Source organism: Camelus bactrianus, chromosome 17 (genome assembly GCF_048773025.1).
Source record: "Camelus bactrianus isolate YW-2024 breed Bactrian camel chromosome 17, ASM4877302v1, whole genome shotgun sequence".
NCBI lineage: Eukaryota > Metazoa > Chordata > Mammalia > Artiodactyla > Camelidae > Camelus > Camelus bactrianus.
In genome coordinates this window covers 31,720,990-31,743,287 of record NC_133555.1, presented here as the reverse complement: position 1 = coordinate 31,743,287, position 22,298 = coordinate 31,720,990, and the positions used below count along the sequence as shown (strand labels likewise).

Sequence of the window (22,298 nt, the reverse complement as noted above, 5' to 3'; positions counted from 1 at the left end):
AAATACATTTTAAAAGACAAATTAATGAAGATATACCAAATTCATAGATTGAAATAATCAACATCACAATTCTGTCAATTCTCCAAAATATGATATAGTCAGTGCAATTCCAATAAAAATTCAAATTTTTTTCTGCTTGTTGACTTAACACACTAATATTTAAATGTATAAGGAAAGACCAAGAATGTATAAGGAGAGGACCAAGAATAATCAGGCACTTTCCTTAACAGATCAAGAATATTTACAAAGCCATAGCAATTAAGGTAGAAGTAGAATAGCCCAGTTTTAGATAAACTGGCCAGAAGAAAAGGAACAGAATGAAAGACCAGAAAGAGAACCATGAGCACATAGAAACAAACGATGCCAACACTAACACCGCAGACAAATGTGAGGAGGATGGTCATTTCAAAGCGCTGCTTATACTGGTGGAACAAAAAACAGATTTCTACCTCACAGAAGATATAAATATCAATCCCAGTTGCATTAAAAGCTTATATATATAAGACAAAACTATTAAACACCTAGAAAAAATAAGAGAAGAATATCTTTATAATTTGGGGGCAGGAGAGATTTCTGAAACAAGACACAAAGGAGGATAAATCACAAAGTTAAAGACTGATAAATCTGACCATATTAAAATAAAAATAACTTCTGTTCATCAAGACACCATAGAGAGTCAAAACACAGCCACACAGTGGGAGAAGATATTTGCAACACACATAACCAAAGGATTAGTATCTAGAAGAAAAAAAATCTCTAAAAATAAATACGAAAATTAAAAAAACCCAAGAGACATGGGCAAAAGGTTTGGGCAGACACAGAAGAAATAAGAATGGTTCATAATCTTATCAGTCTTCAGTTTCTTTACTAATAAAAGAAATGCAAACTCAAACTCCAAATGAGAAACCACTACTTCCCTACCAGACTGATAAATTTTAAAAAGCCATACAATTAACATATTGGGTACCTTCTAAATTTGATGCTTTCTTACCTTATAATAGGCTTTTGCATTGTTAAAAAGCAGCTGGAAGTCAGCAGTCAGCAGATTAACATCATCATACTCTTCCATTTTTAGTTTCTGTTGGATTTTCATCAAGTCAATGGGCTGAGAAACCACTTCATAATAGTCTGGTTGATTTCTGTTACAATTTAATGGTTTTTAAAAGGTATTAATTGAAAGCCTATAAAAAGTTATGTATCAAAACTATCTGTAGTAATGTCCAATATTCCAAATGACAGAACATACTAGATCTGCTCTCATTATTAGAAATGAAAGGGGATAGCAAAAGCAAGATGTATATGCATGCCCTTTTCAAAACACATATTAGTGATATAAAACCTAAATTAGGATCTGTGGTCTTTTATATGCTAAATATTTAAGATTTAGGGCACCAGTACCAAAATCATATCAATGGCATCTTCCGCAAATGAAAATGACTTACCTTTCATGGTATTCAATAGTGGTTGAAAACAGATTATGTTTCAAAGCTCCTTATAAACTTAAAAATAAACTGTCTTTTTTTTTTTTCTTTAAATAAACTGTCTTTTCTTCAGTTAGTGATCACACAACTTTCTCTGACAAGTACTATTAACTGCCTAGTATATATGCTACTTTAATATCAAGTGCTAAAATAACAAAGGAGAAAGATGAGGCCCTTGGCACAAGTCTACCAAAGATAAAAAGGCATAAGATACAAACAAACATGACAAACCTATTAAAAAAAAAAAAAAGCAAGGAATGATAAACTCAAAGTTCAGAACAGTAGTTATCTCCTGGAGGGAAGGGATTGTGAAGGTAGTTATTCAAAGGTAGTTATACTAATTTCTTAAGTTGGGTTTTGGGTTCATGGATGTTTATTATTATTCTTTACGACTTTTTCAAATGGAGTTCAATGAGACAAGTAAACTTTCTGAACAATTACCTAAGTGACATTTTTCTTAATTCTCCCTTAGGGATAGATAAACCTCAGACTAGATGAGTCAGAGGATAAGTTATCACATATAATGAATGTCATGGGAGGGGTGGGTATAATTCAGTGGCAGATCACATGCTTAGCACGCAAGAGGTTCTGGGTTCAATCCCCAGTACCTCCATTTAAAAAAAAATTCAAAAAAGGAAAAAAGGAATGTCATGGTCATTAAGGCTTTAATCTCTTTTGGGACATTGGCTGACCTGTGACAGCCATGTAGGTATGATATATTTAATTTTTTAAAACTTTTTACTTTGACATAAAAATTGCAAGAATAGAACAAAGACTATTTATTCTGAACCATTTGAGATTGAGCTGCTGACAGGATGTCCTATTACCCCAGAGGAGTTTAGTGTTTTCCTACAAAAAAAATACCACAGTTTAATCACCAAATCAGAAAATTAACTCTGATGCAGTCCCACCATCTAATCCTCAGACCCCATTTATATTTAGCCAACAGTTCCACAACTGTCCTTCATAGCAAAAGGATCAAGTTGAGAATCACATTACATTTAGTTATATTTCTTTAGGTTCCTTCAATCTGAAATAATTCCTCAGTCTTTCCTTGACTTTCATGATCTTAATACTTTTGAAAATTAATGCCAGTTGTTTTGCAGAGTGTCCCTCAACCTGGGGTTGTCTGTTTTCCTGATGAATAAATTCAGGTTAAACTTACTTGGCAGGACTATGACAGAAATGATGCTATATTCATCTCACTGAGCCCTATCAGGTGGCACATGATTTCAACTTGTCCCATTACTTGGATGAAGTTGGTTTTGGTCACTTGATTATGGTCAGCCAAGCTTCTCAACTAACCAAGTTACTCTTTTTCTCCTTGAACTTTATGGAAAGGTACCTCCAGACTATGTAAAATCCCATTCCTCATCAGCTTATTCACTTATTTATATCAATGTGGATTTCTGGATTCCTATTTTACTCAGTGGGTTAAAAACCATTATTATAATTATTTTGATGCTCAAACTGCTCCAGGTTTGGCCCGTAGAGGGCATCCTTTTGAGATGGCTTCTATTTTCTAAGATCTTTTGACATGTTCCAATCACCCTTTGAGCACATGCTTATTTTCTGGCACCATGAAGTGTTATAGACTCATCGTGTACTTTCCCTGCCCTTGAAATCAGCTATTTACCCAAAGAACTCTGGTTCCTTTTAATGGTAAATAATATTTAAAAACCAAGACTGAGGTGCTAGCAGCTGTGTTTATTTCTACTGGGTGCTGCTGCTCCTAGCTGTCTCAGTGGACAGAGCTATGGAAGAGACATATGCTCCCATTTATATCGACGTTTATTTCTGTATCTACATATATTGGAAACGATGAGTTCATACCAATACTTCCAATTCTAACTTAGCACCTCAGGGTTCACTCTAGTTTCCTTGCCCTATTTGTACTCCTTTTCTGCAATAATGAGAAGCCTGAGCCCCTTTATTCACAATGTATTTACTTAAATGACTGTCCTGAGGGTAAGCAATCTCCTTTTGCTGCTGTTCTACCCCACAATGGTCCCTCATCTCACTCAGGCTATGACCTGTGCCATCCCCTCCCCCACAGCCTCAGGCTAGGCCCCACCCCAAACGGATGCCCTCCTTCCCCCTCCTATGACAGACCACTGCCACCACCACTCCCCCAACATGAATACCCTCCCTCCCCCACTTAGGCCTCAATACCTTGTGCCAGGAAGTCCTTCTGTATAAACCCCCTCTTTACCATGCCCAGACTCTGACACCCTGTGCTGACACTACTACTGTCCACAATGCCTATGCCCCTCACAACCCTGCCCTTCCCCACTGCTTATCTCCTTTGCAGCTGCCTACCTACCTCAGCCTGACCTAATGGCTTTGGATTGAATTCTCTAGGAAGGGAAAGCAAGAGGAAGAACAAACTGAGTTTTTAAAACACCAACTGTTTACAATTTTAGTGAACTACAAAATTAAGTATGAGGGCATAAAAAGAGTACTCAATCTACTGTCCAGAGAAAGTGTAAGAACATAAAGGTCTCATTGAGTAACAACAAAGGACCATCTAGGCCTAATATGAATGTCGTCATGGCACCAACGGCCTCTCTCACAGTGAGCATTAGGGCTTTGTTAACTTGGTATCCAAGATGGCTCTCTCCACCTGGGCCTGATGGGCCACACTGCTCCTTGCTGAGGCTGGACCTCAGCAGTCTCTCAAGCTTGGGGTGTTATCTGCAGACAATTGAGAACCCAATGAGGATACATATCTACAAAGGACACTATCTCCCAGAAACTCTGCTAGAGGGCTCCTCACAAACGTTTTCAGAATTACCACACAGACAGAAGGGATCAGGATCCCAACATGTCCCTCTATATAAGATGGTCAAAATAAGTACCCACCTCCTTTGAAAATGAAATAGCTCTTATTAATTTTTTCCACTTAAATTAATATAGAAAAAAACATAAAAATGTAAAAATTGTCCCTATTCATCTAGAGTTAAAAGCACTAAAAGTATTCTTCCAGACTTCTGTGCATACATATACACATACAGGACTGTGCAGTACACATCTTAACAGCTTCTCTCTTTCAACAATAGGTGAGGGCACCCTGCCATCATATGGCCACAGAATAGTCAAAGCACAACTAAGAGTTTAAACAAGAAAAGTGAGAAACACTTTGCCTGATGTGCAGAGCCTGCTGGTTACCCTCAAACCTATTTTCCCTCCTTCCCAAGATGACAGCATTCTAGCTGCTGCCTGGGTACTAAAGACCAAATTTTCCAGCCTTGTTGCAGCTAAGTTCTAGCCAACGCAAGAGCTGAAGTGTACCATGTCCAAGTCATTTTTCCTGTGGGCTGGATGATAGTTGTGGTGGTGAGCCATCTCAGACCATGCAGACAAGGGCGATACCCAAAGCACAGCAGAAAAGAGACAACATCTCGGCCCTGAAGACCTCACAGAGTAAGACTCTGACATGAGAGAAAGCAACCGTTCCTGTTTCAGCCATTGTTAATCTGAATGTCCTAGTACAAGCAGCCTAATATACTAATGAAAACAAATCTCAAAAAGAGATTCACAATTATGTAGCTCTGAGCAACACTACTTCCCACAAACTCTTGAGAAAACACGCATCCCATGAGGGGCAGAGATGCACTCATGCACAGCAACGGGGGGAAGGCAACAGTGCCCTTACAGTACTGCGTCATGGAGACTAGAAAACAGAGCTCCAGCACCCAAGGCCCACACCCTCCAGCCCTCAGCACTAGCCTGCTGGTGGAAAGCAGGAGCAGAGGGGCAGTCCTTTTCCATGAGGTGTCTGTGTACTCTAATATGATGTTGCTCCTTATACAACGTACTGGTTAAGAGCACAGGCTACACAATCAGAAAGACTGAGTCTGAATTCTGGTTACCCTTTAGTAGTTCTAAGAACTTGTACAAGTTCTCATCTATGAACTGTGATAACAATACCGCACAGGTTTAAACCACATAAGGCCTGGAAAGTGCTTGGTACTGGGTCTAGCATGTAGTAAGCAACAAATATGAGCTTCTACTAACTTACGTTAATTAAACGACAACTCTTAAGAGACTGTTACTGATAAACCTAGTGAAATGTGGAGACAGTTACCTCATTTAAAACAAACAAAAACCTTCTTTTTTGGCATACTAATTTACAGAGCTCTAATTCTGGATGATGACATTGCATCCTTGCAATGGTGGCTCTGCTCTCTGAGGTAAGACGTTTGCCTTCAACTCAACCTATAACTTGTTGGCTACCCACTGTGGCATCAACCTTCATGAATTGATCTAAATCTTTAGTTAATTCATTGTATTAGTTTCCTATAGCTGCTATAACAAATTATCACAAACTTAATGGCTTAAAACAACAGAAATTTGTTATCTTACAGAAGTCCAAAAAGGGTCTCACTAAGCTAAAAGGCAAGATGTTCACATTCTTTCTGGAGGTTCTAGAGAAGAATTCACTTCCCTGCCTTGTTCAGCTTCTAGAGGCCACATGCATTCCTTGGCCTGGAGCCCTGTTCTTCCATCTTCAAAGCCAGGACTACAACATCTTCAAATCTCTCTGACTGGACTCTTCTGCTTCCCTCTTCCCTGTCTAAAGACCCCTGTGATTACATTGGGACCACCTGGATAATCCAGGATAATTTCTTCAATTGAAAGTCAGCTGACTAATAAACTTAATTTCTCTATGTCATGTAATTCTAGACATTCATGGATTCCAGGGATTAGAACATGAATCTATTTGGGGGCCATTATTCTATCTACCACATTCATGTGTGTTTTCAGAACAAAACCTTCAACTGCCAGAGTTTGAAAAGAATAGTGATATTATTCTGACAGCAAGTGAGGAAAGAAGCCCTAGTCAGGGGTAACATAGCCTTCAAAGGGAAGTGTGTGCAAGGTGCATACTGGGACCAGTAATTTGTTTGCTTCATTGGATCACAGAAGTCAAGCCCAAAAGTTAGGGAGGAAAGAGCAAAAGCAAGGTGAAAATAATAATTGTGGCCTTTCTGCATATTTTGAAAAACTGCTTCTTTTTAACTATGATAAATTCAACTTCACTGCTACCCTAAAGGCTTTTAAATAATTTTAAAAGGTATGTTCCACTCTCAAGGAACTAGAGAAAGAAAAACAAACTAAATCCAAAGCTAGCAGAAGGAAACGATATATAAAGCAGAGTTAAATAAAATAGAGAACAGAAAAATAGGGGGGAGAAAACCAATAAAGCTAGGAGTTGTTTTTTTTTTTAAAGATCAACAAAATTGACAACCCCCTAGTTAATTAATTAAGGAAAAAAGGACTCACAAAGTCAGAAATGAAAGCAATGACATTACAACCAATGCCACATAAATAAAAAGAATTGAAAGAGATTACTATAAAAACTGTATGCCAATAAATTGGCTACCATAGAAGAAATGGATAATTCCTAGAAATATACAATCTACAAAGACGGAACAGGAAGAAACAGAAAATTCGAATAGATATGCAACTAGCATGGAGATTGAATCAGCAATCAAAAAATCTCCTGGAATAGAAAAGCCTTGGACCTCCTGGCTTTACTGTTGAATTCACCAAACATTTAAAGAACTCACATAATTCTTATCAAACTTTTCCAAAAAATTGGAGGAGGGAACCATGAAGCTAGCAATGCTAAGAAAGCTACAGACCAATAACCCTTACAAACGCTGAAACAAAAATCCTCAACAAAGTGAATTCAGCAGCGTATTAAAAGGATTACACACTATGACCAAGTGGGATTTATTCCTCAAATGCAAGGATGGTTCAATTTATGAAAACTGGTAACAGTAATGAATCACATTAATAAAATGAAGGAAAATAACCACATGATCATCTCAACTAATGCATAAAAAGCATCTGACAAAATTCAACACCCTTTCAGGGTAAAAACTCTCAACAAATTAGGTATAAATGAAAACTCTCTCAACAAAATAAAGGCCTTATATGAAAAGTCTACAGCTAATATCATACTAAAAATGGTGAAAAGACAAAGATGTCTGCTCTCACCAATTCTTTTCAACATAGTACTAGAGGTCCTAGCCAGAGCAATTAGGCAACGAAAAGAAATAAAAGAAAGAATTTCATCTAAATTGGAAAGGAAGCGGTAAAATCATCTCTGTTCACAGATATAAGAACTTACACAGAATACTCTAAACACGTCACACACAAAAACTTGTAGAATAAGCAAATTCAGCAAAATTGCAAGATACAAAATCAACATACACAAAAATCAGTTGCATTTCTATATACTAACAGTGAACAATCCAAGAAGATTAAAGAATAAATCCAACCAATGAGGTGAAAGACTTAAACACTGAAAACAATGTATTTCTGTAGGAAATTAAAGAATAAACAATTAAGTGGAAATACACCCCATGTTTATGGATTAGAAAACTTAATATTGTTAAGACACCAATATTACCTGAAACAATCCACAGAGTCAATGCAAAAACCTGTCAAAATTCCAATAGCATTTTTTGCAGAAACAAAAAAAACCCATCCTGAAGAACAACGTTGGAAGATCACTTTAGTCAGGGTTCTCCAGAGAAACAGACCAATAGGATATATATATAGAGAGAGAAAAACAGAGGGAAAGGGATTATTATGGGAATTGGCGATTATGGAGGCTGAGAAGTCCCAGGATCTGCCAGCTGGAGACCAGGAAAGCCAGTGATATAATTCAGTTTGAAAGCCCAAGAACCAAGAGCTCCAAGCACAGGAGAAGATGGATGTCTCAGCTCAAAAAGAGAACACAAATTCACTTGTTCTATTTAAGCCCTCAGGGAACTGGATGATATCCAACTCCACTGGTGAAGGTCCTCTTCTTTACTCAATCTACCTATTCAGTTGCCAATCTCTTCGAGACATCCTCACAGACATAATGTTTTACAAGCTATCTGGACATCCCTTAACCTAGTCAAATTGACACATAAAATTAACCATCATGGAGAACTCATGCTTTTTGATTTCAATACTACAAAACTTCAAGTGTAGTGGGGATGTGGAAAACTCGAACTCCTATACACTGTTGGTGGGAATATAGAAAACAATACGGTGATTCCTCAAAATATTAAAAATAAAATTACTGTAAGATCCAACAATCCACTTCGCGGTAAACATCCAAAAGAACTGAAAGCAGCATCTTGAAGAGGTATTTGCATTTGCACACTCATGTTCACTGCAGCATAATTCACAATAGCCAAAAGGTGGAAGCAAGTATTTATCAATGGATGAATAGATAAACAAAATGTGGTATACTCATACAATGGAATATTGTTCAGTCTTAAAAAGGAGGGAAATTCTGTCTCATGTGGTACAACATGGATAAATCTTGAGGACATTATGTTAGGTGAAAGAAGTCTGTCAAAAAAGATAAATACCGTATGATCCCACTTATATGAGATACCTAAGTAGTCCAATTCACAGAAACAGAAAGTGCACTGGTGACAGCTAGGGGCTGAAGGTGGGGAAGGGGGAAATGGGGAGTTATTTAATGGGCACAGAGTTTCAATTTTACAATATGAAAAAGTTCTGAAGGTCTGCTATGTAACAATATTTAACACTTACTGAACTGTACACTTGAAAATGGTTAAGACTAAATTTTATGTTGTATGATTTTGACAGTGAAAAATTTTTTAATTAAAAAAAATTTTTTTAAATATGCTTTACTACATCTTGACAACTGAAACTAAAATATGGACCCCAGTATCATTTAAGCCATTCCTTCCAAAGGAAACTCAATTACCATTTTCGACATGGACCCGGGATCAAACCCCTTCCACTTACCTTCGCTTTGGTGCCCTAATGAAGAGCTCACAGAGGAGCCTGCCCTGCTCATCCTTATAGTCTCGGATGGTGTTGTAGAGTTCATGGCACACAGCAATCTACACATATGAAAAAGAGAAAAATCACCAGAAAAGTGAACAGAAAGCCAGTGTAGGCATTAGGGTTATCTTAAAAACAAAAACAAACAAACAAAAAAATAAACGCAAAAACTCATAAAATGCTAGTAGATTAGAAAAAGGATGAATCCCCAAATTCGCATTCCCATATGGGAACGGAAGTCTGAAATATGCTGACAGTATCTCTCCTTATTAAAATCATTTAAATGATTAAATTTTTCATCAGATTTATGCTACTGGTGACTTTCCTTTCCTTTGAAACTAAATTAGTTTACATCACTCTTGCTTAAAAATTATCCAAGTAGGGGTTTCTTACTACTCAGAGAATAAAATCTAAACTCCTAATATTGCCCACAGAGCACGTAGGGTACACTCTGGCTGGGAAGACTTTGCCAGTTTCCTTCTCCCTCTTAACCATCTCTCTGTAATCACAACACACCAAAACCCTTCCTCACCCAGGCCCTCTGCCTGGGAACACTTCCCCAGCACTGTATAGGGCTGATGCCTTCTGATCATAGAGAACCTTTCCTGAAGGTATGGGCCAAAATAGCCCAAATCATCCCAACTTCTTCTTAGCACTCATCATTAGCTGAGGGTACTTTATTATTTATTTGTTCATCTGTTTACATTCTGCTTCCTCCAAAATGGAATCTAAGCACCACGTCAAAAATTACCATGTCTTACACATGGCTATATCTCAATTACCAGAACAGTGCTCAGCATATGACAAGCACACAGTTACCTGAGTGAACATATAAGGTGACATACTGATATTCTTTATTATTTCATAATAGAGTTAAACTGTAAGACTTTTGGCTAAATACACACTTTTCATAAAAGAAAGGTTAAGAATATCAAGCCAGAGGAAAAAGAAGCTGAGTGGCCTTGCATCTTAACTGCTTATCATTAAAGGGAGAGTAGGGAATTTGTGCAGAAGGCAGAAACCTGTGTCCAAGTTACTCACAGGGTCTACAGTCGGAAGATTGGAAAGTCTCCTTCTTTTCCTGCTTGGGCCTGGTGTGGACACAGAATGGTGCCCGTCATCAAAGTCCCCGCTGACACTACTGGAAGGGGAGGTAGCTCTTCTTCTCTTGGAACCCATGGAATCCAACTTCTTCTGTAAGAAATAATTAGCCATGTTCTTATATTTAAATTTACACTCTGCCACCAAGCCCTCAGCTGGCCACCTGCTAGCTACCAGGCTTCTGGTTCACTTAGGAGGATATCCTCACTGTTGCAAAGCTTAGCTAACTTCGTTTTTTTAATACAAGTCCTGGACCTTGCTTTAGCCCCTTCACTTAGAAAATGCTACACTTTCAACTTGGATGGGACAAATTCAAAAAGGTATACTCATTTGTATATTACTAATTTTGAATGACTCAGCCACTTCTGGTCCCAAATCTACCCTAGACCAGAGTTTGGAAACCCACATGTTGTAGTATACCAGTGTGTTGGAGGTTTTAATCCCTCAGCCCCTGAGGCAGCAAGGAAGGCCTCAGGGACAGAGGCCCCAAGGTGGTCACCTCTGGAGTCAACAGCCTCATCCATTTTCCCCAGTGTTTCTTACAATTATGCTCACCTTCCAGGTAGACCAAGATGTGAAAAAGAACAGGAAGGAGAGTCTGAGGCAATGAGTAGTACAAAAGGGGAGGGAACAGAGGACTAACCTAGTATTTTAGATGTGCCCTAAAATTAACACACTGAAAATGATTTTTCTCCATTCATTAAAGAAGGATCCATAAGACATATGCCAGAAAACACTTAACATGACTTGCCATACTTATGCTAAAGTAGTAAAACCGCGTTTTGAAATTTTTCTGTCAATCCAGACAACCTTCTTTTCAGTTATATGAGTTACTCTATCCCTGTGAATTCACAGCTTTACATTTCAGTAGATGATCTGGAAGAGCGCCTCAGAAGTGAGCTTTTAGGTTCTCCTCGGCCTTTCCGAAACATGAATATTCGCTCTCAGTTTTAGGAAGGTTGCTAAGTAACTAATCTTAACATAAATTTACAAACATATATATTTGACTATACAACACAAGAATTGCAACCACTGAAATGATCTGCTACAGCTAGAGGAAAGGGGCGTATACCCCAGATAATCCTACAATGCTTATACAATTTAACAACAGTGTCGAATAGTACGCTGTGATTTCAAAGGTCTTTCTCTAAAGCTAAAAGAAACACTGATCCCAGTGTCACTTATCAACATTCAACTTCAGGAAACTAAGACACTAGCAGCTGAGAGAATGAGTTGTCAGTAGTATGTAGAGAAAAACTGGGGGTTTCCAGGTAATAGAAAGCAGAAGCAAAACCAACCAACAAATAAAAAACTCTGGTAACCAACTGAAAAACAAGAGGAGTCTCTTATCTCTTCCTCTGAACTACAGTCCACATGGTATTTAAAAACAGAGCCTAACATGATGATGTTCGTGATTATGTTCCTTTCTCTAGGACTTGGTTTGTTATACACTGTATAGTTTGCAATTGGCTACAAGCGGCGAAAGCTTCAAAAAGCTTAGGTCAAAAGCCAGCCAAGTGTGACTGATTTTTGTTTGTTTTATAAAAGGCTGGTAAACTGGACTCAGTTCATTAAAATGAAGAAACTAAGGACCAAGCTTTGGTAAACAATTTACGACGAGGACACAAGTGAATGTGATAAACATCAGGTGGGAATCTTTATGTAAAGGACAACAAAATTTAAGAAAGGTGGAAGGGAAAAGGCAAGGAAGGACAGAAAAGGGAAAGGGTGTAGATTATCAGTAATTTACCAGCTTTACCAGAGCACAACCAGCGCCTCGAAAAGCCAGTCTCCTCATTATGTCTGAAGGCCAAGTGAAGCCAGTTGGAGAAGGCAGGGCTTTAGAAGTGCTGATTCAATGTTAATATATTCAAAACTGAAAGAGAAGAACAAGGCAGAGAAAGGGGAAATAAAGAGAAGGGTCAGACGGAGTAAAACTGAGTACGAATAGATAGAAAACATTCAAGCAGAACTGCTAAAGAAAGATAAGAAAACTGGAGAAAATAGGCACATCAGTTCTCTTGTGCCAATCAAACTGCTACAAAGGCTCAGGCACTAGCGGTACCTGACACTTCTTTCATTTTAAAACCAACTGTTTTTCACATGCTTAAAGATGTCTCACTGAGGTTCCCTTTTACTCACATGGAATGACTGTCAATTCCAGGAATGAAGCATGCCTGCCCAATGTGCCCCCTAGTGAATAAGAACAGAGTTCAATCACAGAGCTGGAATGGAAAATGAACACATGTGGAAGGCTCACATGTGACACCAAGGGTTGACAAGCTAGAACAAACCAAGAATGGTTTATGTGAGCAGAGTCTGGAAAACTCCCCATCACAAAAATTCAAAGAAAGACATTTTTTTTTCCCTAAAAGTCCTAACAGCATCGAAAAAAAAAAAGCCACATTCAACCTCAGAAAGATTAAAAAAAAAAAAAAAAAAAAAGGCTTCAACCATTTGGCAGGAGGTCAAAATTGCTTTTATAAATAATCCACTAAAAAATGACAGAAAAAATGTGGATCACTGGGGGGGGGGGTGTATAGTTAGACCATACAGTATCTAAAACTCCTTGAATCATTAATTTACTTTAATAAAGGGAAAAAAGATTCAACTTAGAGATAATTTCCAAATATTTTCTTATCCAAAAAATATATTTTAAAATGTATTTTGGAAGTTTGGCAAGAAAGGTATTGTGGCCAGGTGGGTGGGAGGAGCAACAGGACCTGAACTCAGGTCTTCCATCTCTAGTTATTTGTTTGATGTTGCTTGAGTCACAACCTCTCAGATCTGTTTCTTCATTTCTAAAATGAAAACAGTGAAGTGTACATATCTCTCTTGGAATGCTGTGACAGTAAAATGTAGATGAAATCACTTTGAAACTTCAAAACAACAAAAATGTTAAGTTTTAACTCTAGAATTGCATGCTCCCCTGGGCATAGGAAAAGCATTTTATCCATTTTTGTAGCCTGACTTACAGTATGGTTTGGGTGATCGAGTTATCTGTTTGATAAATGTATTAAAAGTGCACTTAAGAGGAACATTAAAAAAAAAAAGTTTGTGTGGTTTCAAAGGCCTGTGAGCATCCCTTAAGAAATTCTTTTTCCATAAAGAGAAAAGAAATAGATTCTGAAACTCAATTACAAGTTTCAAAATGCCACTGATTACAGTTACATGCCCAAAAGCCTAACAACCAATGATAAATTAAAACGGATAGTAATGAATAATTTTACAATGTGCAACTGGGAAAATATTTATTCAGTACAGCCAAATGGTATATTTTGACAGTTTATGAACTTTTAGTACTCTCCTGTATTTCCAGTACTCTCCTGTATTAGCACTATGATACACGTTTAAAACAAAGATCTTAGAAAACTGAAGATTCAAAGGGGGAAAAATATAATCACTTATAATCCTATTTTCCAAAGAAAAACCATCCTTAACAGCATTCATAGATTTCAGTATTTATTCTATGCCCTGTTTGCCTTTTTTTTTTTTTTTCTTGACAAAAGTGTGAACAAACCGTATGTATGATATTGCAGCCTGTATTTTAACTTAGGGACGATTCTTCTGAGTCAACATTCTTCACATAATGTTGGAGAATTTGATAGTAGTCTATCATACAGATATACCAATTTACTAATCTTGGGAATTTGGGTAGAATATTAATACTGATAGTATTGTACACTCCCAAAGCCAAAGAAAGTAGTCAAAGCCCTCCAATTATCCACACACATAGTTGTTACTCATTTGACATACTTCAAAAGATACCTTCCTTCTTACTGTGGATCTTAAAGCATGGTTAATCTGTTAACAAGTGATAAAGCAGAAATTATACTACTCTTTTGTACTGAATCCAATATGCTTCTGTATTATATTTGGGAAAAGAGTGCACTACTACATGGAAAAAAAAAACCCTAAAAATCATTTTTGAGGAGTCCTAGCTTGTTTGGAAATAAGTTAATAAAAAAGCTTTACTCCTACATACGTTTCTAAAGCTGTAGTAATAATTTCTATATCCACTATACTCTGTTTTTGTCATGTTTTTCAGGATTCCTTCTACGTTTTTGCCAATCTTCCTTCCCTTTCAAGCCATCAATATCTACCCTATATTAACAAAACTCACTTCTCTCTCAGTAAAAAATGTTGAGATGAAAAATACTAAAAACCAGAAATGTACACAATTATAAAACCTCGTTTTTTTGTGGTGCGGCAGATCAAAAACTTAAATATTTGGCCTCTACGAGAAATACACGTCCCATTGATAAAAAATACTCAGTCATCCGGAACACAATCGTCTGGAAAATGTTTTTTAAAAAAAATTACTAAGAATTCGTGTCCGAATCGTCAAGAAACAAACAAAAAAAGAAGGCCCTGAGGTGCGGGGGAAATGAAAGACTTTCCCGACCTGTCACTGGTACGCGGGACTAAGGGAAACGTTGACAGCTTTGAAGCTGCCCGCTACGAGCGCTTGGCCAGCCGCCGGGGGCGGGAAAACGGGACGCGGGGAGTTTCCAGACCGCGGCGCGCCTTTGTCCCAGCCGGCAGGTGCGGCAAGGCTGCCGGGCCCGTCCCGAAGCCCGCCGCCGTGCCCCGCCCCGCGCGCCCGGCCCGACCGGCGCGTCCCCACGGCCGGGGCGGGGCCTCTGCCGCTGCTCCCGCCCGCCCGGGCCCACACAAAGGCCCCGCAGCCGGCCGAGAGGAAGCGGCCCCGCCCGCCCCGGGCCCGGCCTTACCCAGCCGCTCCGCCGCCTGCAGCCCCGGCCGCGGTCGCCGACCGCCGCGCCCCGCCCCGTGGCCGCCACGGCTGCTGCTATTGCTCCTCCGGCCGCGGCCGCCGCCGTCGCTCCAGCACCCGCCGCCCTCACCGCCCTCACCGCCCTCACCGCCCTCACCCCTCCCGGTACCGCCGCAAAACCAGCCCCGCGGCCGCCAAGCGAACCCGGCTCCGCGCGACACTGCGTGCGCGCGCACGCGGGCCTGCGGCGCCGTGCTTTACGGCGGCAGCGTGAGTGCGTAACGCTTGCTCGTGGCCTCAGTTCGCACGTGTTGCCAGCGGAGGTACTTTGCAGCTGCGAGTGATCGGTTGTCGGCCCTGGCGTTCCAGCTTCCAATATGAAGCGGCCAAGTGAGTGGGGCGAGGGGGCTGGGTCTTAGAGGGGCTTCTGTGTCTGATGGTCGACGAACCCACCAGGGCGTTCCTCTGCCGGTTGGTCTCTACGGGAATGAGGGGTCTGCTGGTAGGCCGTTGCCCTGGGTCCGCCTACATCCGAAGGTTAGAAGGCCGCACTTTAGCCGCTGGCCTGTCGTACAGAAGGAAGGCTGGGCCCGAAGGGTGACAATCAGGCTACAGTCCTGTGAGGACCCCGTGGTTTCCCTTCTGGGGCCACGTTCAGTCCGGCGCTGGTGAAGCCTGTGAGCCGTTTCTCAAATCCATTGTTCGTTCCTCCTTGTGGATTCGCGGTGTTTAACAAGAAGTGGTTGTCGTTTTGGGTCTTACACGCTCCCCTGTATGCATTCCCAGTCGAATCTGGGAAGAGTGGGAGCGGGGAAGTTGGGCTCTACAACGGCTCTATTTAGTCAAATTTTCTGGGACTTGAAAGTGGCATTTTTTATTTTTACTCCGCGCTCCGCAAGATTCTAAAATTAGGTGTCAAGAGCTAGTTAATTACTTAACGCAAAAAGGGACGTGACCCGAGTACAGTCATAGAAAGTAAACTGATCATTTGTGGATAAAATGGATTTTTTTAAAAGGATAGAAAATTAATCCTTTTGTAATGTGTTGCTTTGTAGAGTTAAAGAAAGCAAGTAAACGTATGACCTGCCATAAGCGGTATAAAATCCAAAAAAAGGTAAGTCCTGTTCTTAGGAGAGTTACACCAAGGTATACCCAGGTTATATCCAGTATAACGATGAACTACCCCCATTCCGCCTCCAGAAAGAGGTCTGGACTAATATAATTTCATCTCAGGAAACGGGAGTTGGATAGACTATAGACACAAGCTTTTAGGCATCAGAAGTACAGCTGTAGAAAAGTGCAGTAATTCAGTGATGAGAAACTAAACTTTGATCAGCATGGTAACAGTCGTTACAAAAAGAATCTCTTGGTCATGCTTTCTTGCTGTTTTATACATAAATATGTGTGGCTTCTGTATTATGATTAGAGCTCTATTTTTCTAGGTCATTTTATAGGTGTAATTAAACTGTAGCCAGATTGGCTTCTCACATGAATTCTCTTTAGTATTTCTGTAAATTAATAAATTCTTAAAATTATAATAGGTTCGAGAGCACCATCGAAAATTGAGGAAAGAGGCGAAAAAACGGGGTCGAAAGAAGCCTAGGAAAGACCCTGGAGTTCCAAACAGTGCTCCGTTTAAGGAGGCTCTTCTTAGGGAAGCTGAGCTGAGGAAACAGCGGGTGAGATGCATTAACTGAAACTTTGAACGAGTGATGTGTGGGTGTGAGTGTTTTTTCAAAGTAAAGTAACAACACCACATCATTTTGGCTCACCCGTTTCTCCTGTGGCTTGGACACAGCTTGAAGAACTGAAACAGCAGCAGAAACTTGACAGGCAGAAGGAACAGGACAAGAAAAGAAAACTTGGAACTAACCCTGGTGTGGAGCTATCTAATGAGGAACTGGTGAAAGAGGTATGATTAGTCCTGTTTGTGAGCGAGAGAGGAGCTCTGACATAAAAGTCAAAGTACATCCTTAGGGCAGGGGTTGCTATGCCTCTTGGGAAGAAAAAGACTGAGTTCAGTCTTCTGTCTTACCTATTTAAATATTAACTACAGTACCCCAATTAGTTATGAAAAATGGAGAAACGGGTTACATCTACTGACATTCTGATTTTGTGTCCTTTCCCCTTTGTCTTTATCCCCTAGGAATTTGGGCAGAGCAAAGCTAAGAAAGCCAAGTCCAGCAAACAGAATCCGAAGAAGTTGTATTGTCAGGAACTTAAAAAGGTATCTTTGTCTAGGTCAGTGTCTAAAAATGGTAATGAGGTTTAAAAAACTAGAGTTTCTTGGTTGTTTTTTTTTTTCCCCATGACACCAACTTTGTGTAAGTAGAGTTCTCTTGAGCTGGAAGAATCCTTCAGCAAGTTGGTTTATTTTGTTATGTTTAGCTGAAGGAATATTCTGGTTTTAAATTTTTGCAGGCGGGCATAAGCATGATTTGCAAAAAGTGACATTTTGTAACATGTTGACACAAGCCATAGTTTAAATAGAAGAGAATAGTAATAGTTTAAACAAAGAGAGTACATTAGCATAAGCAGTGCAAAAATTAGTCTCTATAAAATACTATGCTGAAACCTAAGTGAAGGAGGTCAAGGGGATGTTTTGGTGTGGTTGTTCCCCAGCACTCCCATCCCCATCACCTGTTTTCCTAAGCTCACTCCCTCCTATGAATAGACCCTGACTATGCTTTTCAGCTCTTGGCAGGGCATAAGGGCCTTTCAAACTACATAATTCACAATGGGAGGACTATGTATTTAGATAGTGGAGTGTTTCTAGTCTTGAAATCCACTTTGATCAGAGGCTGTTAAACTTACATTTATTTTCCTGTAAAAAATGATGAATCTGTAAACATTCATACCAAAGTGAAGACACGAGATCCATCTCTGAGCTCACCCTGTTGCAAAGTGGATAACACCAGTGTACTTATGTGGAGGGTGGTGCCAGATCAAGCGATGCTATTCTAATAGCTTCTGTTTTGTAAGGTGATTGAGGCCTCAGATGTTGTGCTGGAGGTGTTGGATGCCAGAGATCCCCTTGGTTGCAGATGTCCCCAGGTAGAAGCCGCCATTGTCGAGGGTGGACAGAAAAAGCTGGTACTTGTATTAAATAAGTCAGGTAAGCAAGAAGGATACCTTTTGTGTTCCATATGCACTAATGAGGTATGAGGAAAACATCTGAACAGTCTGATTGCCACTGAAGACTGATAAGATCCAACTCTGACCTCAGCAGAGTTAGTGCATATGCACTCGTTGCCAAAGACAGTGCTGGGCAGTGGGGTGGAGATGCTTTCTGTAAGTGATTTTACTGATTTGTACTGTCTGTTGCCATTCAGTACATCTGGGTTGGAGCAGCGGGGACAGGAACACCCAGAACAGAGACTGGTAAAGCAGAAAGTAAGAATGTAATCTAACATTACTGTTGGGGGTCAGTAAACATGGCTATTACCTGATAGTAAATTCTGGAAACATAGCCCAAAGGTTAGTAGGGTAATAATCTAGAGGTTGGTGTAATCCTGAAAGGGTGGGCAGAGGAGAACTGAAGAAATACAGTACATACTGAATTCTAGTAACAGAAGCATGGTAGGGATCTGACCCTCTCCGCATCTTCCAGTTCAGGTACTTTTGAAAAAACTGGGAAAAGGCAAACCTGAATGAAATCCATAGTTTACTCGACTTTGCAAATTCATCTCAACAAAATGACCAGATTAGAGCAGTATTTTATTTCTAATCTCTATCAGATCTGGTTCCAAAGGATAATCTGGAGAACTGGCTTATTTATTTGAAGAAAGAATTGCCAACAGTGGTGTTCAAAGCCTCAACAAAGCTGAAGGACAAAGGGAAGAGAATCAAGGTACCCTTAACTTAGTGGTGGGAAATGTGGTACTTTCATCTTTCAGATGGGTGAAATATGATGAGTGTACAAAATCTTGATTAAGAAGGTGAAAACTTATAAGATCCAACTCTGATTTCATCCAGAGATCTGAAAAGCAATAGTGGTGATTTTAATAGATGGGTTCTGGAGCCAGACTGCTTGGGTTTTGTCTGGTGAGTTGTCAGAAGTAGTTTAATTATTTGATTTTTAACATGTGAAGGTAGGGAAGAAAGCTGCTCCATTCAAAAGTGAAGTCTGTGTTGGGAAAGAAGGCCTTTGGAAACTTCTTCGAGGTTTTCAGGAGACTTACGGCAAAGCCATTCACGTTGGGGTAATTGGTGAGTTTCAGTTCAACACACTTTGTCTTTTCTCAGTAAGCGCCAAGAAATCTTTCAGGTTAACAGTGTATAGGGTTGTTGCTAAAGAAAGGGCTTGTTCAGACATCAGCTTCTTGCCACACACACACACAGTGTAAAGACAAAAATTTTAAGTAATTGCTGCCTGATTCAGTTTTTTGCCAACCAGGCATTGTAGATAAAGTTAGCATCTGAAAGTTCTGGTTTATTTGAATTAATAGTCTTTTCCTGCCCTTTTGTTACTTGAGCAAGAAATGAAGATGCTAAGAGTGGTCTTAGTGTTGAAGTGAAGACGCTCAGATCCAACTCTGATCTTGCTCTAAACATCAGGCTGGCATAAAATAAGGCAGTGGAGTGGGGGAAGGGATAAATTAGGAGTGTATATGTTAATCTCAAACACGACCATATATAATAGAAGTAAACAAGGACTTACTGTATAATACCACAAGGAACTACATTCAACATCTTGTAATAATCTATAATGGAAAAAGGTTTAAGAGAACATGTATGTATAAATGAATCACTTTGCTGTACACCTGAAACTAACATTGTAAATCTACTATACTTAAATTTTTTTTAAAGGCAGTGAAAATTTTATAATTACCAGCACATAATACCTTTTGTATCTATGGGTTTCCCATTTGTAGGTTTTCCAAATGTGGGGAAAAGCAGCATCATCAATAGCTTAAAACAAGAACGTATATGTCATGTTGGTGTATCCATGGGGCTTACAAGGTAAACTGAATTGTTTCGTAATTATAATATTTCATTATAGATGAGTAAATATGATCTATTTCTATCACTGTTTTCTGTTCTGTAGAAGGTGGAGGGTTAAGACAGCGTTAGCCTTGGGGAAGAATTGGAGTAGAATAGCTACCCACAATCTAGTTTGAAAGACAGATAAGCAAGTAGATTCAGAAAGGGGAAAGCTGCCTCAGGAAGTGATGCTTGAACCTGAACTTGAAATGAATAGAAGTCTGCCAGTTAGAAGAGACGAAATATTTATGACAAAGGTAACAGCATGTGTTTAGGCCTATGTGTATATAAGCTGTAAGGTGTAGTGTTTCTCTTTAGAAAAGGGGGTGTGCTGTTAATGGTTTTAGATAAACATGAAGCAAATGATGATAAACTGGATCTGACAGACTGTGCTGAGTTTGTTCAATCCAACCCTGAGCTTCGTGTTCTGTCTCTTGTCCTTAGGTAAATGAGTGTCCCTTTCAATTACCATCTTTCTCGTTCCAGGTGTATGCAGGTTATTCCCTTGGACAAACAAATCACAATCATAGATAGTCCAAGTTTCATTGTGTCTCCACTTAACTCTGCTCCTGCACTTGCTCTGAGAAGTCCAGCAAGTATTGAGGTAGTAAAACCAGTGGAGGCTGCTAGTGCGATACTGTCCCATGCTGATTCTCGACAGGTAAAAGAATCCCCTTCCCTTGAGCTCCATCTTCTTTGTTTCATTGTAATCATCTTAAATTTTTTTTCAAGTTTTTTTTAATATCTGTACTATATGAATTTCTGTCTGGCTTTTTTTTTTTTGTAAAGGTAGTACTGAAATTTACTGTTCCAGATTTTAAGAATTCTCTGGAATTTTTTACTTCATTTGCTCAGAGAAGAGGACTGCACCAAAAGGGTGGAAGCCCAAATGTAGAAGCTGCTGCCAAACTGCTGTGGTCTGAGTGGACAGGGTAAGACTTCTTTTATTGGCATTTTGATGACCACATAGAATAAAGGAACTGGTTTTTGACCAATCTTATTTTTAATACCAGTGCCACCTTAGGTTACTATTGCCATCCCCCTACACCCTGGACTCCTTCTCCACATTTTAATGAGAACATTATGATAAACATGAAATGGGGCTTTAATCTGGAAGAACTGGAAAAGAATAATGCACGTAGCATACAAGGTACACAAGGCTTTTGCTTAACTGCTTTGTCAAGTGACCGGCCAGTAAAGGTTTCATCTGTTTACACCGGATTTATTTACCTTTCCTAGCCATCAAGGGCCCTCGGTTAGCCAGCAGCATCCTTTTCCAGTCTTCAGGTCTGACAAATGGAATAATAGAGGAAAAGGATATATCTGAAGAACTGCCGAAACAGAAGGAAAGGAAGCAGGAGGAAGAGGAAGACTTTGAAGATGTCGACACTGATCAGGAAAGTGTTGATGAAGAAGGTGATGTAAGTATATTGTACATGGGTTGTTTAAGCTTTAGTAAGTTTTCTAGCATTATAATGTACAAATAGAAAGGGGCTGAAGGCAAAAATAGAAATTATTTCATGACTAAAAGAAGCCAATTTAGATATTTAAGGCTTGATTTTGTGCATCCCATTGATACTTCCAGGGACTTTTTCTGGGTAATTACTTGGATTAATGAGCAGACAAGGGCTACTAATCTAACACTTTCTCTGTCCCACAGGAGAAGAGCTCAGATATGTCCCCTGCCGAAGAGGCCTGTGAGGCACTGCCTGAGTGTCAGGCAGGTGAGTTGGGTGGAGGGGTCTTCTAACAAAACAGCATGGTATAGAATTATTTTTTAAAGCTTTTTTTTAAACCTCACTTTTCTTTCCAATATAGATGAGCAGTCTGCACAGTCTTTTGTCTTGGATAAAATAACTGAAGAGGAAGATGATGCTTATGACTTCAGTACAGACTATGTATAATAGAACCTTGTTCTTCTATAAGGGTTTTTTTTTTTGGTTTGTTTTTCACATTTTGAGCAGACTGCTAAACGTGTGTGTGTGTGTGTGTGTGTGTGTCAGTGTGTGTCATGTGCCACTTTGTTATGGTATGATGTAAACTGTATAAATTTTGAATATGTATCATGATACATTCATTGAAAAAAAAATCAGTCAACTTAGAAAGTGTCTCAATTCTATAAAAAGACAACTCATCTCTTAGTGAGCAGGCAGAAGTAGTTACCTGAAAGTAAA

At 39.4% G+C, this 22,298-nt stretch overlaps 2 protein-coding genes and 3 non-coding genes across 46 annotated transcripts in view; 4 read left to right on the top strand and 1 right to left on the bottom strand.

Annotated features, from left to right (window-relative positions):
• Positions 1-15,311, bottom strand: part of PBRM1 (polybromo 1) — a 100,725-nt gene extending 85,414 nt beyond the window's left edge. For 27 of the 42 annotated variants that reach the window (XM_074344679.1, XM_074344697.1, XM_074344698.1 and 24 more), the window contains exons 1-5: positions 15,140-15,276; positions 12,157-12,282; positions 10,347-10,499; positions 9,267-9,364; positions 992-1,139 (exon numbers count right to left, since the gene is read on the bottom strand). In XM_074344679.1, the coding sequence (XP_074200780.1) occupies positions 992-1,139; positions 9,267-9,364; positions 10,347-10,499; positions 12,157-12,204 (447 nt within the window). In that variant the 5' untranslated portion in view covers positions 12,205-12,282; positions 15,140-15,276. Of the gene's footprint in view, positions 1-991; positions 1,140-9,266; positions 9,365-10,346; positions 10,500-12,156; positions 12,283-12,548; positions 12,569-15,139 lie in introns of those variants that run through there. The other 15 variants (XM_074344682.1, XM_074344711.1, XM_074344688.1 and 12 more) reach the window with 8 other exon arrangements.
• A 55-nt stretch (positions 15,312-15,366) lies between these two features.
• On the top strand, positions 15,367-22,049 carry GNL3 (G protein nucleolar 3). The gene is made up of 15 exons (XM_010969059.3): positions 15,367-15,531; positions 16,197-16,255; positions 16,683-16,820; positions 16,940-17,053; positions 17,288-17,368; positions 18,124-18,256; positions 18,879-18,991; positions 19,233-19,350; positions 20,016-20,103; positions 20,611-20,785; positions 20,914-21,056; positions 21,138-21,274; positions 21,364-21,545; positions 21,785-21,848; positions 21,943-22,049. Exons 1-15 carry the CDS (start codon positions 15,519-15,521, stop codon positions 22,026-22,028), a joined length of 1,644 nt encoding a protein of 547 aa, XP_010967361.1. The 5' UTR covers positions 15,367-15,518; the 3' UTR covers positions 22,029-22,049.
• LOC123612576 (small nucleolar RNA SNORD19) lies at positions 18,298-18,374 on the top strand. The gene has a single exon (XR_006719864.1). It is a non-coding gene; the product is annotated as a small nucleolar RNA SNORD19 (small nucleolar RNA).
• Positions 19,036-19,118, top strand: LOC123612578 (small nucleolar RNA SNORD19B). The gene has a single exon (XR_006719866.1). It is a non-coding gene; the product is annotated as a small nucleolar RNA SNORD19B (small nucleolar RNA).
• Positions 20,475-20,551, top strand: LOC123612577 (small nucleolar RNA SNORD69). Its single transcript, XR_006719865.1, has one exon. It is a non-coding gene; the product is annotated as a small nucleolar RNA SNORD69 (small nucleolar RNA).
• Positions 22,050-22,298: the final 249 nt, after the last annotated feature.

What these genes read in the sequence shown, in the direction of transcription:
- GNL3 (XM_010969059.3), top strand. An exon ending in ACAAAGGGAAGAGAATCAAG is followed by an intron (nt 18,992 to 19,232) that starts GTACCCTTAACT and finishes TAACATGTGAAG; the next exon opens with GTAGGGAAGAAAGCTGCTCC. An exon ending in CCCATGCTGATTCTCGACAG is followed by an intron (nt 20,786 to 20,913) that starts GTAAAAGAATCC and finishes TTTTTTGTAAAG; the next exon opens with GTAGTACTGAAATTTACTGT.